This window comes from Myotis davidii, unplaced genomic scaffold (genome assembly GCF_000327345.1).
Source record: "Myotis davidii unplaced genomic scaffold, ASM32734v1 scaffold96, whole genome shotgun sequence".
NCBI classification, from domain to species: domain Eukaryota; kingdom Metazoa; phylum Chordata; class Mammalia; order Chiroptera; family Vespertilionidae; genus Myotis; species Myotis davidii.
Genome location: NW_006289416.1, coordinates 6,450,100 through 6,463,665, shown reverse-complemented (window position 1 = coordinate 6,463,665; position 13,566 = coordinate 6,450,100). Strand labels below are relative to the sequence as shown.

At 44.4% G+C, this 13,566-nt stretch overlaps 2 protein-coding genes and 1 long non-coding RNA gene across 3 annotated transcripts in view; 2 read left to right on the top strand and 1 right to left on the bottom strand.

The window, feature by feature from the left end:
* Positions 1-13,566, top strand: part of HSBP1L1 (heat shock factor binding protein 1-like 1) — a 77,664-nt gene that overhangs the window by 24,893 nt on the left and 39,205 nt on the right. The gene's annotated exons all lie outside the window — the stretch shown is intronic.
* On the bottom strand, positions 454-1,028 carry LOC107182812. The gene is made up of 2 exons (XR_001513555.1): positions 857-1,028; positions 454-780 (listed from the first exon to the last, which is right to left on the bottom strand). It is a non-coding gene; the product is annotated as an uncharacterized LOC107182812 (long non-coding RNA).
* On the top strand, positions 1,169-12,558 carry LOC102756199 (glyoxylate/hydroxypyruvate reductase B). The gene is made up of 6 exons (XM_006761943.2): positions 1,169-1,246; positions 3,644-4,028; positions 5,419-5,590; positions 7,694-7,872; positions 8,652-8,748; positions 12,345-12,558. Exons 2-6 carry the CDS (start codon positions 3,647-3,649, stop codon positions 12,499-12,501), a joined length of 987 nt encoding a protein of 328 aa, XP_006762006.1. The 5' UTR covers positions 1,169-1,246; positions 3,644-3,646; the 3' UTR covers positions 12,502-12,558.

The window sequence follows — 13,566 nt, the reverse complement described above, 5'->3', positions numbered from 1 at the left end:
GCCCTCGGACGCCCCGCCCCGCGGTGCAGGGGGGCTGTGCTGTGTCAGACGGCGCCGAGCTTCACCGCGGAGGCCCCGAATTAGTCATTTTGCTGTCATGCTTCCCAGACAGAAACGTGGCAAAAGCAGTTAGTTCATGAACAGAAAAACTCAGGCGTAAGACTCACCAGACATATATGAAAATATTTCCTACCATTCTATGGATTGCCTTTTCACTTTTTATTGGTATCTTTTGCAGCACGAAAGTATTACATTTTGATTAAGTCCAATGTGTCTATATTATCCTTCGTTGCTTGTGCTTTTGGTGTCATATCTAAGAAACCGAGTTCATGAATGTTTACTCCTGTTTACTCTTACGAGCCTTATATTTTTAATTCTTACATTTAGATCTATGATCATTTTGAGTTAATTGTTGTGTGTGTTGTTAGGTGTCCAACTGCAGGTGGTCTGCAGGTGAACGGTGACGCTGAGATGAGCTCGGCAAGCAGGATTGAGTTTAGAGAAGCAGAGGGCTACTGCTCGCTCAGGCGAGTAGCAAAACCTCCGAAGTTCTCATGGCTTTTATTGGGGAGTACAGCAAGTGACAATGGAGTACAGCAAGTGACAATGTTAAACAGGCATGCCTATGAGATCATCTGAGCTAAGTTATACATTAAACTATTAATTAACAGTATTGTTCAAAGACCCTCTCAACCAGCAGCTCTGTTCCTTCCCTTGTTCTTTCCATGCTCTCATGGACTATTTATCACCTCAAGGAAATTCTGCCTCTGAACAATAAATCTTGCATGCAAGACTTTGTTTTGACGCGGCCCGACTATTTATCACCTCAAATAAATTCTGCCTCTGAACAATAAACCTTGCGTGCAAGACTTTGTTCTGGCGTGGCCCGCTTGCAGGCCCCCGTGTGTTCTTGGCAGAACGTTCCTCTTGTAGTTAACTTCTCATTCCACTTGACCGGCTACACCAACTTCATTCAATTACATGTGGATATCCAGTTGTCCCTCAGCGTTTTTTGGAAAGATTATTCCTTCCCCATCAAATTGCATTGGCACCCTTGCTTAGGGGGGGTGTGTGTTGTTCCAGGCAGAGGCGGGACTGGGGTTGGGCTAAATGTAGCTGGGGCGGAGACGCGGGTAAGGTGTGTTAGGCAGGTGGGAAGTCACTGTAATCTCTGACTCTGCGAGGAACTTGCCTGGGAGACTGGGCTCCACCAGAGCGTCCCTGAGATCTTGAGTCCTTTGGAAAGGTAAGTGTGCCCCTAGTTTGTTGTGGCGAGGGCGGAAGACTGGATGGAGCTCTGAAGTAAGGGCGTGGTGGCTTTGACCCCAAACCTCCCCTGTGACAGGCATTTAAATCCTAAACCCATCCTGACCTGCATAGCAGGACCCTAAAGGATTTAACTGGGGAAATGCAACGTTGCCTCATTTGAGGCAGGATGAAGGCGGCTTCAGGGACTCTGCCAGAATTTAGAGGTAAATTTGGACAGGTGTTTATTATTTTTGCTAAGCTGTAGGCAATGGCACATTAAATGGGTAAAATTTGTGGTACCCACATCATATTTTAGTTCATAGTTTACACCAGTGGTTCTCAACCTTGGCTGCACATTAGAATCACCTGGGAATCTTTTTAAAATCCTGATTTCTGGGCCTCATCCTCCGGAAATTCTGTTTCTTTGTTACTAATGTTGTGGCCCCACCCCCTAACAAAGAAACAGAATTTCCGGAGGATGAGGCCCAGAAATCAGGATTTTAAAAAGATTCCCCGGTGATTCTAATGTGCAGCCAAGGTTGAGAACCACCGGTTTACACCCTTACATGAATCCAGTTTTTTAGGAGCTTAGCACCTGTTTTTGCAGAGATATATTGTGATAGTATTGGTTTTAAGTTATATTGGATTTGTTGATACCTGGTAACTCAAGAAACCTCACAATTGTCAAGGAATCTGTAAACCCTTCGGCATATTTTAATCTTTTGGGTCCCCTTATCTAGTCATACACTGATCAGATAATTGTCAGTCAAATAAAATATCTCATGCTCCTTTGTTGGACTCTGGCCCATGATTGGAGATGGTTAAAGTCCAGTGCAAGAGAAAGAGACCAAGAAAGGCATGAGCCCTGCATCTGCCTGATGCTCCCATCACTGTTACTTTCATTTCTCTCAACTGGGAATCTCACCCCCTCTTATTATTTGGAGCAGCCATGAGTCACTTGGAGAATCTTGAGTCTTTTCCACATAAAACCACTGACAATAATGGTGTGATGGATATATGTCATTGCTCTTTAACCAATGCTAATGGAAAGTTGAATACAAAGTGATCAGGAATCATGCTTCCTCTCTGCAGAAGTAAACTAAAATCTTATCTTGAAGTCCAAAATTTTTCTAAACCAATTGCACTCTCAGCTTTAAACAAATGTTAAACATTTTTAGTCATGACCCAAAGATGCATTCATTAACCTCAATTCTTGAAACACAACAGGTTTTACTTTTGTAGGAAAGCTATGAAATGTCAAAAATATCTTATTTTTAGCAGTAACAAGGATGTAAAACCTTATTTCATTCACTTAACAGATAACAAATATCTTTTATTGTCACAGTAAAAAAAAGGGGGGGAGGGTCATGTCGACATAAGAACTTCCAAATCTGTAGAGAATATTTATAAGAGTTTATTTGAGACAAAACTGACTATTGCTGGAGGCAAGATCTCAAGTGCTCCCCAGAATGACAGTTTTCAGGTTTTTTTGCATCTGGGACCAAGGAGGGAATGTAAGGAATATTCAATGAAAGTGGGAGAGAGCAAGTGGGGGATTGGATTACAGGGGAGTTGACTAAACTGTGCCCCTCTTGAGGGTGGTCACACTTCAGGGGTTCTCAAGAATAGGATTAATCTAGCATTTCAAAGGTATGTTAACTTAGACACATAAAAACAATGGACAGGGTTGTGTAAGGCAAAGATAAACCTTTTACTTAAAAAGTTATATCCCTTCCCGTGACTACTGCAGTGACCTGCCCAGTTAGGAGTTTAGGACCCAATCATTCTGTGAGGTTACTTTCTATAGAACCCCATTTTTGTTCACAGACAACTTTAGTAGTTATTGCTGCATACATAACAAATTATCCTAAATTTTAGTGGCTAGAAATAGCAAACATCTGTTATCTCCCAGATGTTCAGGTCAGAAATCCGGGAGTGTCTTACCTGAGTGGTTCCGGCCCAGGGTTTTTCATGAAACTTTAAACAAGGTATTGAACAGGGGTGCAGTCATCTCAAGGCTCACCTAGTTGTTGGCAGACCTCTTAGATCTGCTTCCAAGCTCAGTCATGGCTTCTGCACAGGTTGCCTCCCAGCGTTGAGAGAGGGCAGGCAGGCAGTGATCTCCCAACACATCACTCTGCCATTTCTCTTCACTAGAAGCACACTCCAGGATTGGGGTTACACCAATGCATGATTATCAGGAGGATGTCATTGGAGGCAGCTCAGAGGGGATGATGGAGACACTGGTGCCTTCAGAGCTCTGGGTCTATTGACTTTCATAATGAATTGCAGCCTTGTTGTAATGTAGAAAATCTGAAGAGTAGCAGGAGAGCACATGGGTTGTTCTCTTACAGACTCTATTTTGATAGCAGAAATCATGGTTGTCTTTCTGCAGGCCATGGGGGATCAGGACCTACCAGGGGTTTTGGTGTCTGGATTTGAAGGGCCATCTGGTATATGTAAAGATCATGTTGGAGAGTTGCAGAAATACTTTAATCTCATTACCATGCAAGACCTGCTAGAAAATAAAACACAAGTGGGTCCAAAGATCCAGGCTGCATATATCTGGAACAGAAAGCCAGCTATTGATCAGGAGCTCCTGCAGAGCCTGCCTGCCTTGAAGATTGTTGCCAACGCAGGAGCCGGTTTAGATCACCTGGACCTGAAGCTCATCACCAGCTTTGGTGTTAAGGTGGCCAACACACCGCAGGCTGTTTCCAGTCCCACCGCAGACATGGGGATGGCCTTACTGCTGGCGGCAGCCCGGAGAGTGGTGGAAGGTAAATCATGTTGGAGTTGCTGGTTTTTCTGAGAGATCAGATGGCAGACACTTATTAATACACTAGAGGCCTGATGCATGAAATTCGTGCAGGAGTAGGCCTTTCTTCCCCCAGCTGCTGGCACCGGCTTCCCTCTGGCAACTGGGACCTGGGCTTCCCTTGCAGCCCTGGCTTCATCCGGAAGGTCATCCGGTCTAATTAGCATATGATGCTTTTATTATTATAGATGACAAATATAATTTTACCTTCAAACTTCAAATCCTTTCCTGGCCCTGATTTCTTTACACTGCATCCAGGACTTGGTGGCACTTGGTATTTGGAGCCCCTCCTGGTCATTTGCAGCCCACTTAGTGCCCAGCCCAGTCCCAGGCACAAGTAGTTCAGCAGTCTGTCTGCTGGCAGCCCCACCAAATGCTTCTCACTCACATAACAGGTGGGAAGTGTGTGTGTGCACGCTAATTCAGCACCACTGGGAAATGCCAGGGGGTCATTCGCTGACTGGTCAGCATGCCACCAGGGGGTGAAGGCCTCCATGTGAGTAGGCAGAATCCCATCTGTCCATACACTGGGCATCTCTGGAGGCATCCCCAGGAAAGGCAGGGTAGCTCAACACTCGCCCAACCTCCTGATGGAGCTTTGTTGTGAAGGAGTTGAAGAGAGAGAAGCAAGATGTAGTCTCTTTCTGTTTCTGATGTTGATTCACACACATACATATGCAGTCACCCACACATACTCACAGTCCCACACACAGTCACAAACATATAGTCACATATATACACACAACCATACACACACGTACACAGTCCCACACACACAGTTACATATGTACATACAGTCACACATACACGCAGTCATACACACATAGTCACACATATACAATCACACACACCCCAAAACCAAGTTTTTTCTTTTTTAAAAAATATTTTTTATTGATTTCAGAGAGGAAAGGAGATGGAGAGAGACCTAGAAACATCAATGACGAGAGAGAACCATTGATCGGCTGTCTCCTGCATGGACACCCTGGGGATCGAGCCTGTAACCGGGCATGTTCCCTGACCAGGAATTGAACTGTGACCTCCTGGTTCATAGGCTGATGCTCAACCACTGGGCCCAAAAACAATTTTAACCAGAAATTCTTCCTTGATGTGAAAAGAATTTCTCTTTTAAAGCATTCCACCAGGAAGTGCTGGTTTTGCTATGAGGACACTGCCATTTGTTCCCTTTGATTCCCTGCAGAAACGTTTGCTAGCTGTCACATAAAAATGCATGACAGCCATGGTCTGCCACCAGCATCCTATACCCTTGTGACTTTGGCAAAAGGTCCCAGGAAGGGTTGTGGGTTTCTGTGTGGCACCATCTCCACTCTCCACTGTCTTCTCATGTATCTTAGGTCACCAGTTGGCCACCTCACCAGATACAAAGAACTTTTCCACAAACTGGCTGGGCCAGGAAGTGACGGGGTCCACCCTGGGGATTATCGGCATGGGCAGTATTGGTTACAAGGTCGCTCAGCGGGCCCAGGCATTTGAAATGAACATTCTGTACCACAACAGGAAACGCAGGTGAGATTCAGAGTGGACCTGAGGTGAACGGAGCAGAACGTACACCATCACTGCCTTGAATGTGGCTTGGATGTATGACTCCCCATGTTTCATAAGACTCCCTACTCTTTCTTCCAGAAAGTGGGATTGATTGTCCAGAAAGCGATCATGGTATTATTACGATTACCTAGAAATGTGACTGTGACTTGTTTCCATTAAAAAATTTCACCAGAAAGAGATTTTAACTCACCTATAATTGTTATTTTATTATTATTACTTCTCCAGTGATTTTTGATCATGGGAGATGCAGTCCATAACCACTGAGCAATTTGACTGGTTCCTTTAGTACTGAGCTATATGCTCACCCACTCACTTATTCAATCTGAAAGCCATTTCCTTCAGCCCAACACTCAATCCTATTGATGCTGTCTGTCTCCAAACAACCCTCCAACCAACCCAAATTGTCTCTCACTTCAGCTACGCATACCCTAAGGGACTGATGGCCTGCTCTTGAATGCCCAGTCCCCCCTGCAAATCAGCCAGAGGGTGGCCATTGTTCACCACCTTGCAGTGGCTTCCCATGACTGGAATTCCACATGGAATGAAATTCTGGCTGATGAGAAATTCATGGCGGCACAGTGAGCTGGGAGGTTTTATATCAGAGTTCATCCCCTTTCTCTTTTCTTTTTTAAAGGAGTTAATATTATTTATTTATTTTTAAATATTTGTATGAATTTTTAAAAAATATATTTTTATTGATTTCAGAGAGGAAGGAAGAGGGAGAGAGAGAGAGAAACATCTATGATGAGAGAGAATCATGGATCGGCTGCCTCCTGCAAGTCCCCCACTGGGGATCAAGCCCACAACCTGGACCTGTGCCCTTGACCAGAATAGAACCTGAGACCTTTCAGTTTGCAGGCTCTATCCATTGAGCAAAATCGGCTAGGGCTGGATTTTTTTTTAGACAGTGAGGAAGGGAGAGGGAGAGAGAAACATTGATGAGAAAAATATTGATAGGCTGCCCCCTGCATGCCCACTAATGGGGATCAAGCCTGCAACCTGGGCATGTGCCCTGGATGGGAATCAAACTGGCAATCAAATGGGATGATGCCCAACCAACTGAGCCACACCAGCCGGGGCAAGCCCATCCCCCTTTTCTTTTCTTTTCTTTTTTTAAAATATATTTTATTGATTTTTTTTCAGAGAGGAAGGGAGAGGGACAGAGAGTTAGAAACATCGATCAGCTGCCTCCTGCACGCCTCCTACTGGGGATGTGCCCGCAACCAAGGTACACGCCCTTGACTGGAATCAAACCTGGGGCCCGTCAGTCCCCAGGCTGACGCTCTATCCACTGAGCCAAACCGGTTAGGGCTATCCCCCTTTTCAATCACTGCACAATGGACTGGGAATTGCACCAAGACAAATGGAGACAACTTTCAGTGTGATGAGAGGGCAAAGGCAGAGGCCAGAGTTCTCCAGGACAAGGTGAGTGCTGTGGACAGAGCATTGAGGAGGGAGCAGGGTGGGTTGGCCATTCATCTTTCCTCCAACTGTCCCCAGCTAAGACAGGTTAGGACAGGTTCGTATAATTTTATATTTCATATTTGTATGGCAGTGGTGGCTACCTGGGATGCTGTGACCTCCTGAAGCTTGGAATTTCTGTTGAGGAATTAAGTAGCTGTTTGGGGTGGCCAAAGCAGGAATTCAGATTGAACTGAAGTCAAAACACTTGCCTACATCTGACCTTGGGTCCTCGCTCCTGTTTAACAGACAGCACACCCAGGCAGTCTCCTGTTTTGTTTTTATTTTGTTTGTTTTTTCTGGAAACTGCCATGTGTTTGCCCACATTCAGTGATACTCCGACATGACTTAACGCACGTCTGACGCACGATCAGGCTTGTACCAGACTCTGGCGGTTCAAAGATGCACTAGGGGAAGGTCCTGGTCTCAAGGAGCTGTGGGTCTGATGTGAAATCCTGCAGACACTGAGGGCTCGGCTCTGAGAAGCCAGGTGCCCAGGGGGTTTCTGGGGCTGAGTCCCCGGCTCCCCTCAAAAAGTCCTTCCTGACACAACTTGATGAATTTCTCACTAGAGAAGGTCATTTTTCCTCTTCATTCCCATAGGAAATCAGAGGAGGAGGAAGCTGTTGGGGCCACTTACTGTGAGAGGCTGGATGACCTCCTTCAGCGATCAGACTTTGTGATGTTGGCCATGAGCCTGACACCCCAAACCCAGCGGCTGATCGGGAGGAGGGAGCTGAGGCTGATGAAACCTACGGCCATCCTCGTCAACATCGGCAGAGGTACCGGCCTGCTGTCTGTGTGGCTCGGAAACCGTGCAGGAGGAAAGCCCCAGGCTGGACTCTCAGCATTTCTAGTCAACCTTTTCCCTGGGTGGCTGAAAAACCCACTTAGACTGGTGGGGTGGTGAGCTTCTATTTAGAAATATTTCTGATTTTTGTCTTCACATCTTTTTGAACCTCAAATTAGTATTTAAAAAAAAAAATGAGAACACAGCAGGATGGGAGTTTCCAAATCCAAGTTCAGGCATCTACTTGGGGTGGGGACATCACAGTTTGATCTTCTAGCTGTAATTATGCAAAATGTAGGGGGATGAATTTTCTGAGCCTTCACTTTAAAAAAATAAGTTAGTGCTAGTTTAGTTATTTGACATTTTTGTGGTGCTGTATGTGTTTGTAGCCAGTTATAGGTTGCACTTGTGGTGTTTAGTTTTTTAGTGTGAATATAAAACGGGTATCTGGGGACTGTTTGGGGAGGTGGTGTGGTGAAATGAGCCAGTTGGTATCGAGGAGACAGCATCCTTGCCTGTCAAATGAGTACAGACTCTGCAGGTTATTGGAGGGTTTGGTGCAACTCTGTCGGTGTGGGCTTAGCACACTGCATGGCCCCTGGTAGGCTCACAATGTCCAACAGGGAATCAGCAGAATGACGTTCACGGTCTCTTTGTCAGACCTTGGACAGGGTCAGGATGGGTGTGGTATAGCAGCTAATGTGACCAGCGTGTCTTTCCTGAGCACTGCCTCACTGTGGTGACCGAAGAGGACTTGTGTCGTTAACTCAGGTCTGTTAGTCGATCAGGATGCCCTGGTGGAAGCTCTTCAGACTGGAGTCATTGGAGCAGCAGCACTGGATGTGTCGTACCCAGAGCCCCTGCCCAGGTAAGGAAGCCAGACAGTATCTAGAGTCCTTTCCAAATGGAGGGGTGGGGTCCTCAGACAATCACCACTCTGGCTTTTGAAGCTGTGTTGTCACAGAACTGTAGGGTCTTGGCTGGAGGGGCCTACCGGCCTCTGGGGACCTGTCCAGTTCTGCAGATGGTCTGGCCTCTGCTTCCACACCTCCAACGATCCAGGCGGTTAGGACTACAGTCCTGATTCTGTCATTTATTTTGAAACTCGATGCTGTTAATCTTGAAGCTCGCATTGATTCCTCCAACTTTGATATCTATCCACTAAGCAAATTCCTATCAGCTGAATGGCATTATAGAGGTTCTGAAAAGGTGGTCTTGACACCCTTCTAGGGGGGAAGTCAAAACTATATTCGTAATACTGTCAAACGTGATTTACTTTCCACTTAAATTTTTTCACAAGTGTACTATTAATGACACATGGATATGTAATGACACTCTGACAGCTAAAGGAATGTGTGCTTCTGTATTATTGTATGTATTCATGTTTTCCAGTTTTAACTTATAGTACAGTAAATGTTGATAGGCCCCACATAAACAAATGTTCTTTGGGGTTTTCAATTTCTAAGAGTGCAAAGAGATCCTAAGAACAAATGTTTAAGCACCACTAATCCAGGACAAAAAGTAATTCCAATATAAATTAAGAAGCAGGAACATTTTAGATAGTTCTCCACTCAGAAACCTAAAAGTCATGTGATCACCCCTACTGTCTAGTCTGCTAAAATGAGGTTTTTATTAGATTCACTAACAAGTCACAGGGCAACTACCAGGGTTATATCCCAAAGTTCAATTTATTCCAATAGGTGGTGCTCCCAGTGTCCCATGTGAAATGATTTTTGTGGCTATGCGATTCAGCAATTATTTTATGAATAATTTAATCTTTACACATCCATATTAATTTCTAATTTCTATATTATCTTTATAAGACAGACTTGACGTTTCATCTTGATTTTTGGGGAGAGACATTTTGTTGTTGCTTACTGTTAAAAAAAGGATTTTTAGGATTATTTAATCATACTGCATAAGTATTCTTTGCCTTACACAGGATTTACTACAAGATTATTTTTATTTTTATTTTATTTTTTTAAAATATATTTTATTGATTTTTTACACAGAGGAAGGGAGAGAGATAGAGAGCTAGAAACATCAATGAGAGAGAAACATCGATTAGCTGCCTCCTGCACATCCCCCACTGGGGATGTGCCCGCAACCCAGGTACATGCCCTTGACCGGAATCGAACCCGGGACCCCTGAGTCCGCAGGCCGACGCTCTATCCACTGAGCCAAACCGGTTTCGGCACAAGATTATTTTTAAAAGAAAAAATTCATTCACCAATAGTGTAAGGAGCCCCCTAGATAACCTTCAGGCTTAATGATTTGGTAGAAAGACTCACAGAACTCAGAAACTCTTTTATACTCTCACTTACAGTTTATCACAGTGAAAGGATACACATTAAAATCAGCAAAAGTAACCAGTGCATCAGGTGGAGTCCAGGAGAAAGGAGGCGTGAGCTTCCAGTTGTCCTCTCTCAGTGGAGTTGTATGGATAGTAGTCACTCCAGCAATGGTGTTTGACAGCACACCCAAGCCTCAGTGTCAAGGGGTCACATAGGCATGGAGTGCCCACATGTCTGACATTTGTGACTTAGTCTCCAGCCTCTCCAGAGGTTACAATGACATAGAGTGGGCCAGGATACCAAGTGAGCAAAAACAGGCATTCACCACAAATACCATTGTTAGCATAAGCTATCTTGCGGTGCTCCAGGTCCCAAGGATAAGGTGACAGTCATATAGGCAGTATATCTCAAGCGTTCAGAGGTTATCTCCCAGGAGCCTATCTTTGGAGTGTGCAGGTTTGAGCACTCTAAGCCTGCTTGCTGAGTTAATCCTTTACTACATGGGCCATTCCCTGATCCTTGACCTAGGCTGTCTTACAGCAAAACAATCACATTTATTGAAGCATCAACATTTATTATAGTTTTTATATAACAGATACAGCCAGAGTATCAGTATGACTATGCCTAACATTTGGAAGAGCCAGTTTGGGGCAGGGATAGATTTAAGCAGCAGCTAACCCATCCTATAAAGCCATTACATGCATTTTTGTATTTTTGTAGTAGTTTGTTTGCCCATTGATCTACCACTATTTGTAACTTATGATGAACTTATGCGGTACTATTAGTGAATAAATTAGCCGCTATTTAGCTAAATCTAGTTTTTCTTTGGGCCAGTCATTTCCCATTGGTATCATATTCTGAGGGGGCTTTAACTCAATCGCCCAATACAATTGATCAATAATATCAGTATTATCATATGACTTATTTGCATGAGGTAGTTAAATTCTATCAACAATGCTAGTGTTACACCATATCACAATATGGGTATGGTATTATTCAATTTCATCACATAACAAATCAGTAACAGGTATTTTCTATGCTTTCTCAACAAAATTGGCTCTGGCCTCACCCTGGCTTGTATGACTCAGTGGTAGAGCATCCGCTCACGCACTGAAGGGTTGTGGGTTTGATTCCCAGTTAAGGGCACGTAACCTGGGTTGAAGGCTTGACCCCCAGCTCTAGTTGGGGCACATGTGGGAGGTAACCAATCAATGTGTCTCTCTCACATTGATGTCTCTCTCTCTCTCTCCCTTCCTCCCTCCGTTCCACTCTCTCTAAAAATCAATAGAAAAAAATATATCCTAGGATTAAGATTAGCAAAACAAACAAAAAATTGGCTCTGGCCTCTACCCCAGATATTATTATGGACAGGTGTTACAATTGGTCATGAGTCAGTTATCTCTGGGTTCCAAATCAGTTAGGACAAAGCCAGTCACTCTGCGTTTTCTAACATGTGCTGTCAGAGAGCAGGGCCCACCTCCTGCCTGTGGGGAGGACAAGTGTTTTCAGAAAAGTTCTTATCCCTGCCAGCTGTACTTCAGGATATGCCTTAAGTGGATCAGTCCTGGGGACTGGGGCAGTCATCGTGACAAGTGCCCCCAAAGAACTTCCATAGGGTTTAAGGTCCATAGGTCCCAAGTGTGTGCCCCTTGAACCTCAATAGCTAGGATGGTCACATGGCTACTATGGCCTCTGTCTATTAAAATAGTCAGGAGTCCCTGGTTGGTCAGGTTACAGCCCTTTCCCAATGCTGGGTTCTAGTGTTATCCATCGTTATGTTTAGTCTGCCTGACCCACTTCACTAAAAACCTCATCTTTCCAGGCTGACTCTCATCCTTTGCCTTCTTCCTGGGAAAAAACTCCCTCTAATCTGCTAGTTTCCCTCTGGATGCCACTCCTTATCAAAGGTACATTCTGCTTGTCCTATGACCCAGGACCAGCACCTGTGACCCTAATGCCCTATTCTGTCTGGGGGCCCATTGATCTATCACTTAATCCACCATGCATGTTGTGCTGTTATGTGCTAATGGCCTGGATGCAGTTAGAATATGTGTTTTGCACCACAAAATGTAAGGTTCCTCATACTAGGGTTAGATGAATGGTGGTCATACCTAGGTGTAATTTAGAGTATGCTATAAGCCTCCTGCAGCCTTCCCCATCTGTATTTCAGAGATCATCCTTTGTTGAAGTTGAAGAATGTCACTCTGACACCTCACATTGGAAGTGCAACTCATCAAGCCAGATGGCAGATGATGGAAAATTTGATTGGAAGTATCCTGGCTTCTCTCAATGGCCTTCCCATTCCTAATGAAGTGCTACTTAAATGATTTATGTGGGCTGAGAATTCAGAGGGATTAAATATGGCTTTCCCATAATATGGCTAATGAGAAAAATATTGTTTTGTGTGTTGTTTTTATGTTCGAGTCCAATACATAGGTTGGTTTACTATCATTTTATCTGAAAAACTTAGAATAGTAACAATACTGATCATCTATTGAGAGCCTGGTAAGTGTCTTAATTGCATTCTCACTTTATCCTCAAGGCAGCACTATGAAGGAAATTATCATCATTCATAATGAAATTGAGCACAGTTATGTGTTTAACATCCAGAAGTTGCAAATATTTGAATTTGGATTAAAACCCTGGGCTAGGTCTGTGCATTTTCCAGTGGGCTGTTGCTTTCCATTTTGTTAAATTCCCATAGCTTGGGTAGCCTTCCTCATATTCTAATCACTGTTCATTTGTTTCTTTCAACATTCAAGCAATGACTATTTGTGGTAGGCAGTAGACAGATGTGAGAAGAGCAAGGATGATGAGCCAGGTACAGAAGGTCTCTAGGGCGGAAAGCCCTGGATGCCTAGCAAAGGACAACTACAACGTGGGACCTCCTCCCCAGGGTGACCTTGTCCCCAGAGTGACCTTTCCTCCCTAGCATATGGCTGGTCATGGGTTTGGAAACCTGACCTTTCTTCCCTGGCAACAATATAGGCCTTAGTTGTATTTCAGCTCCAGGCCCAGAAAAGCAGCAAAACTAGCTATGGCTAACCTCAGGACCAGCTACATTGACTAATGACCCTTGCTCCTGATGCCAACCAATCAGTGGAGACCCTGACCCAAAAAGGACATGACTGGAAAGCTGTCCAATATTCTATTGAGATCTTCCCCTGGGAGCTCCCCTAAGATCTACATCCTTAAATCCCTTAGAACAGTGGTTCTCAACCTGTGGGTCGCGACCCCTTTGGGAGTCGAACGACCTTTTCACAGGGGTCGCCTAAGACCATCGGAAAACACATATATAATTACATATTGTTTTTGTGATTAATCACTATGTTTTAATTATGTTCAATTTGTAACAATGAAATTGGGGGTCACCACAACATGAGGAGCTGTAT

Bases quoted from the DNA above. Each gene is read 5' to 3' on its own strand.
- LOC102756199 (XM_006761943.2), top strand. From the start codon at position 3,647: ATGGGGGATCAGGACCTACCAGGGGTTTTGGTGTCTGGATTTGAAGGG. The intron at 5,591-7,693 runs GTGAGATTCAGA...TCATTCCCATAG, and splicing joins TACCACAACAGGAAACGCAG to GAAATCAGAGGAGGAGGAAG. The intron at 8,749-12,344 runs GTAAGGAAGCCA...TCTGTATTTCAG, and splicing joins TACCCAGAGCCCCTGCCCAG to AGATCATCCTTTGTTGAAGT.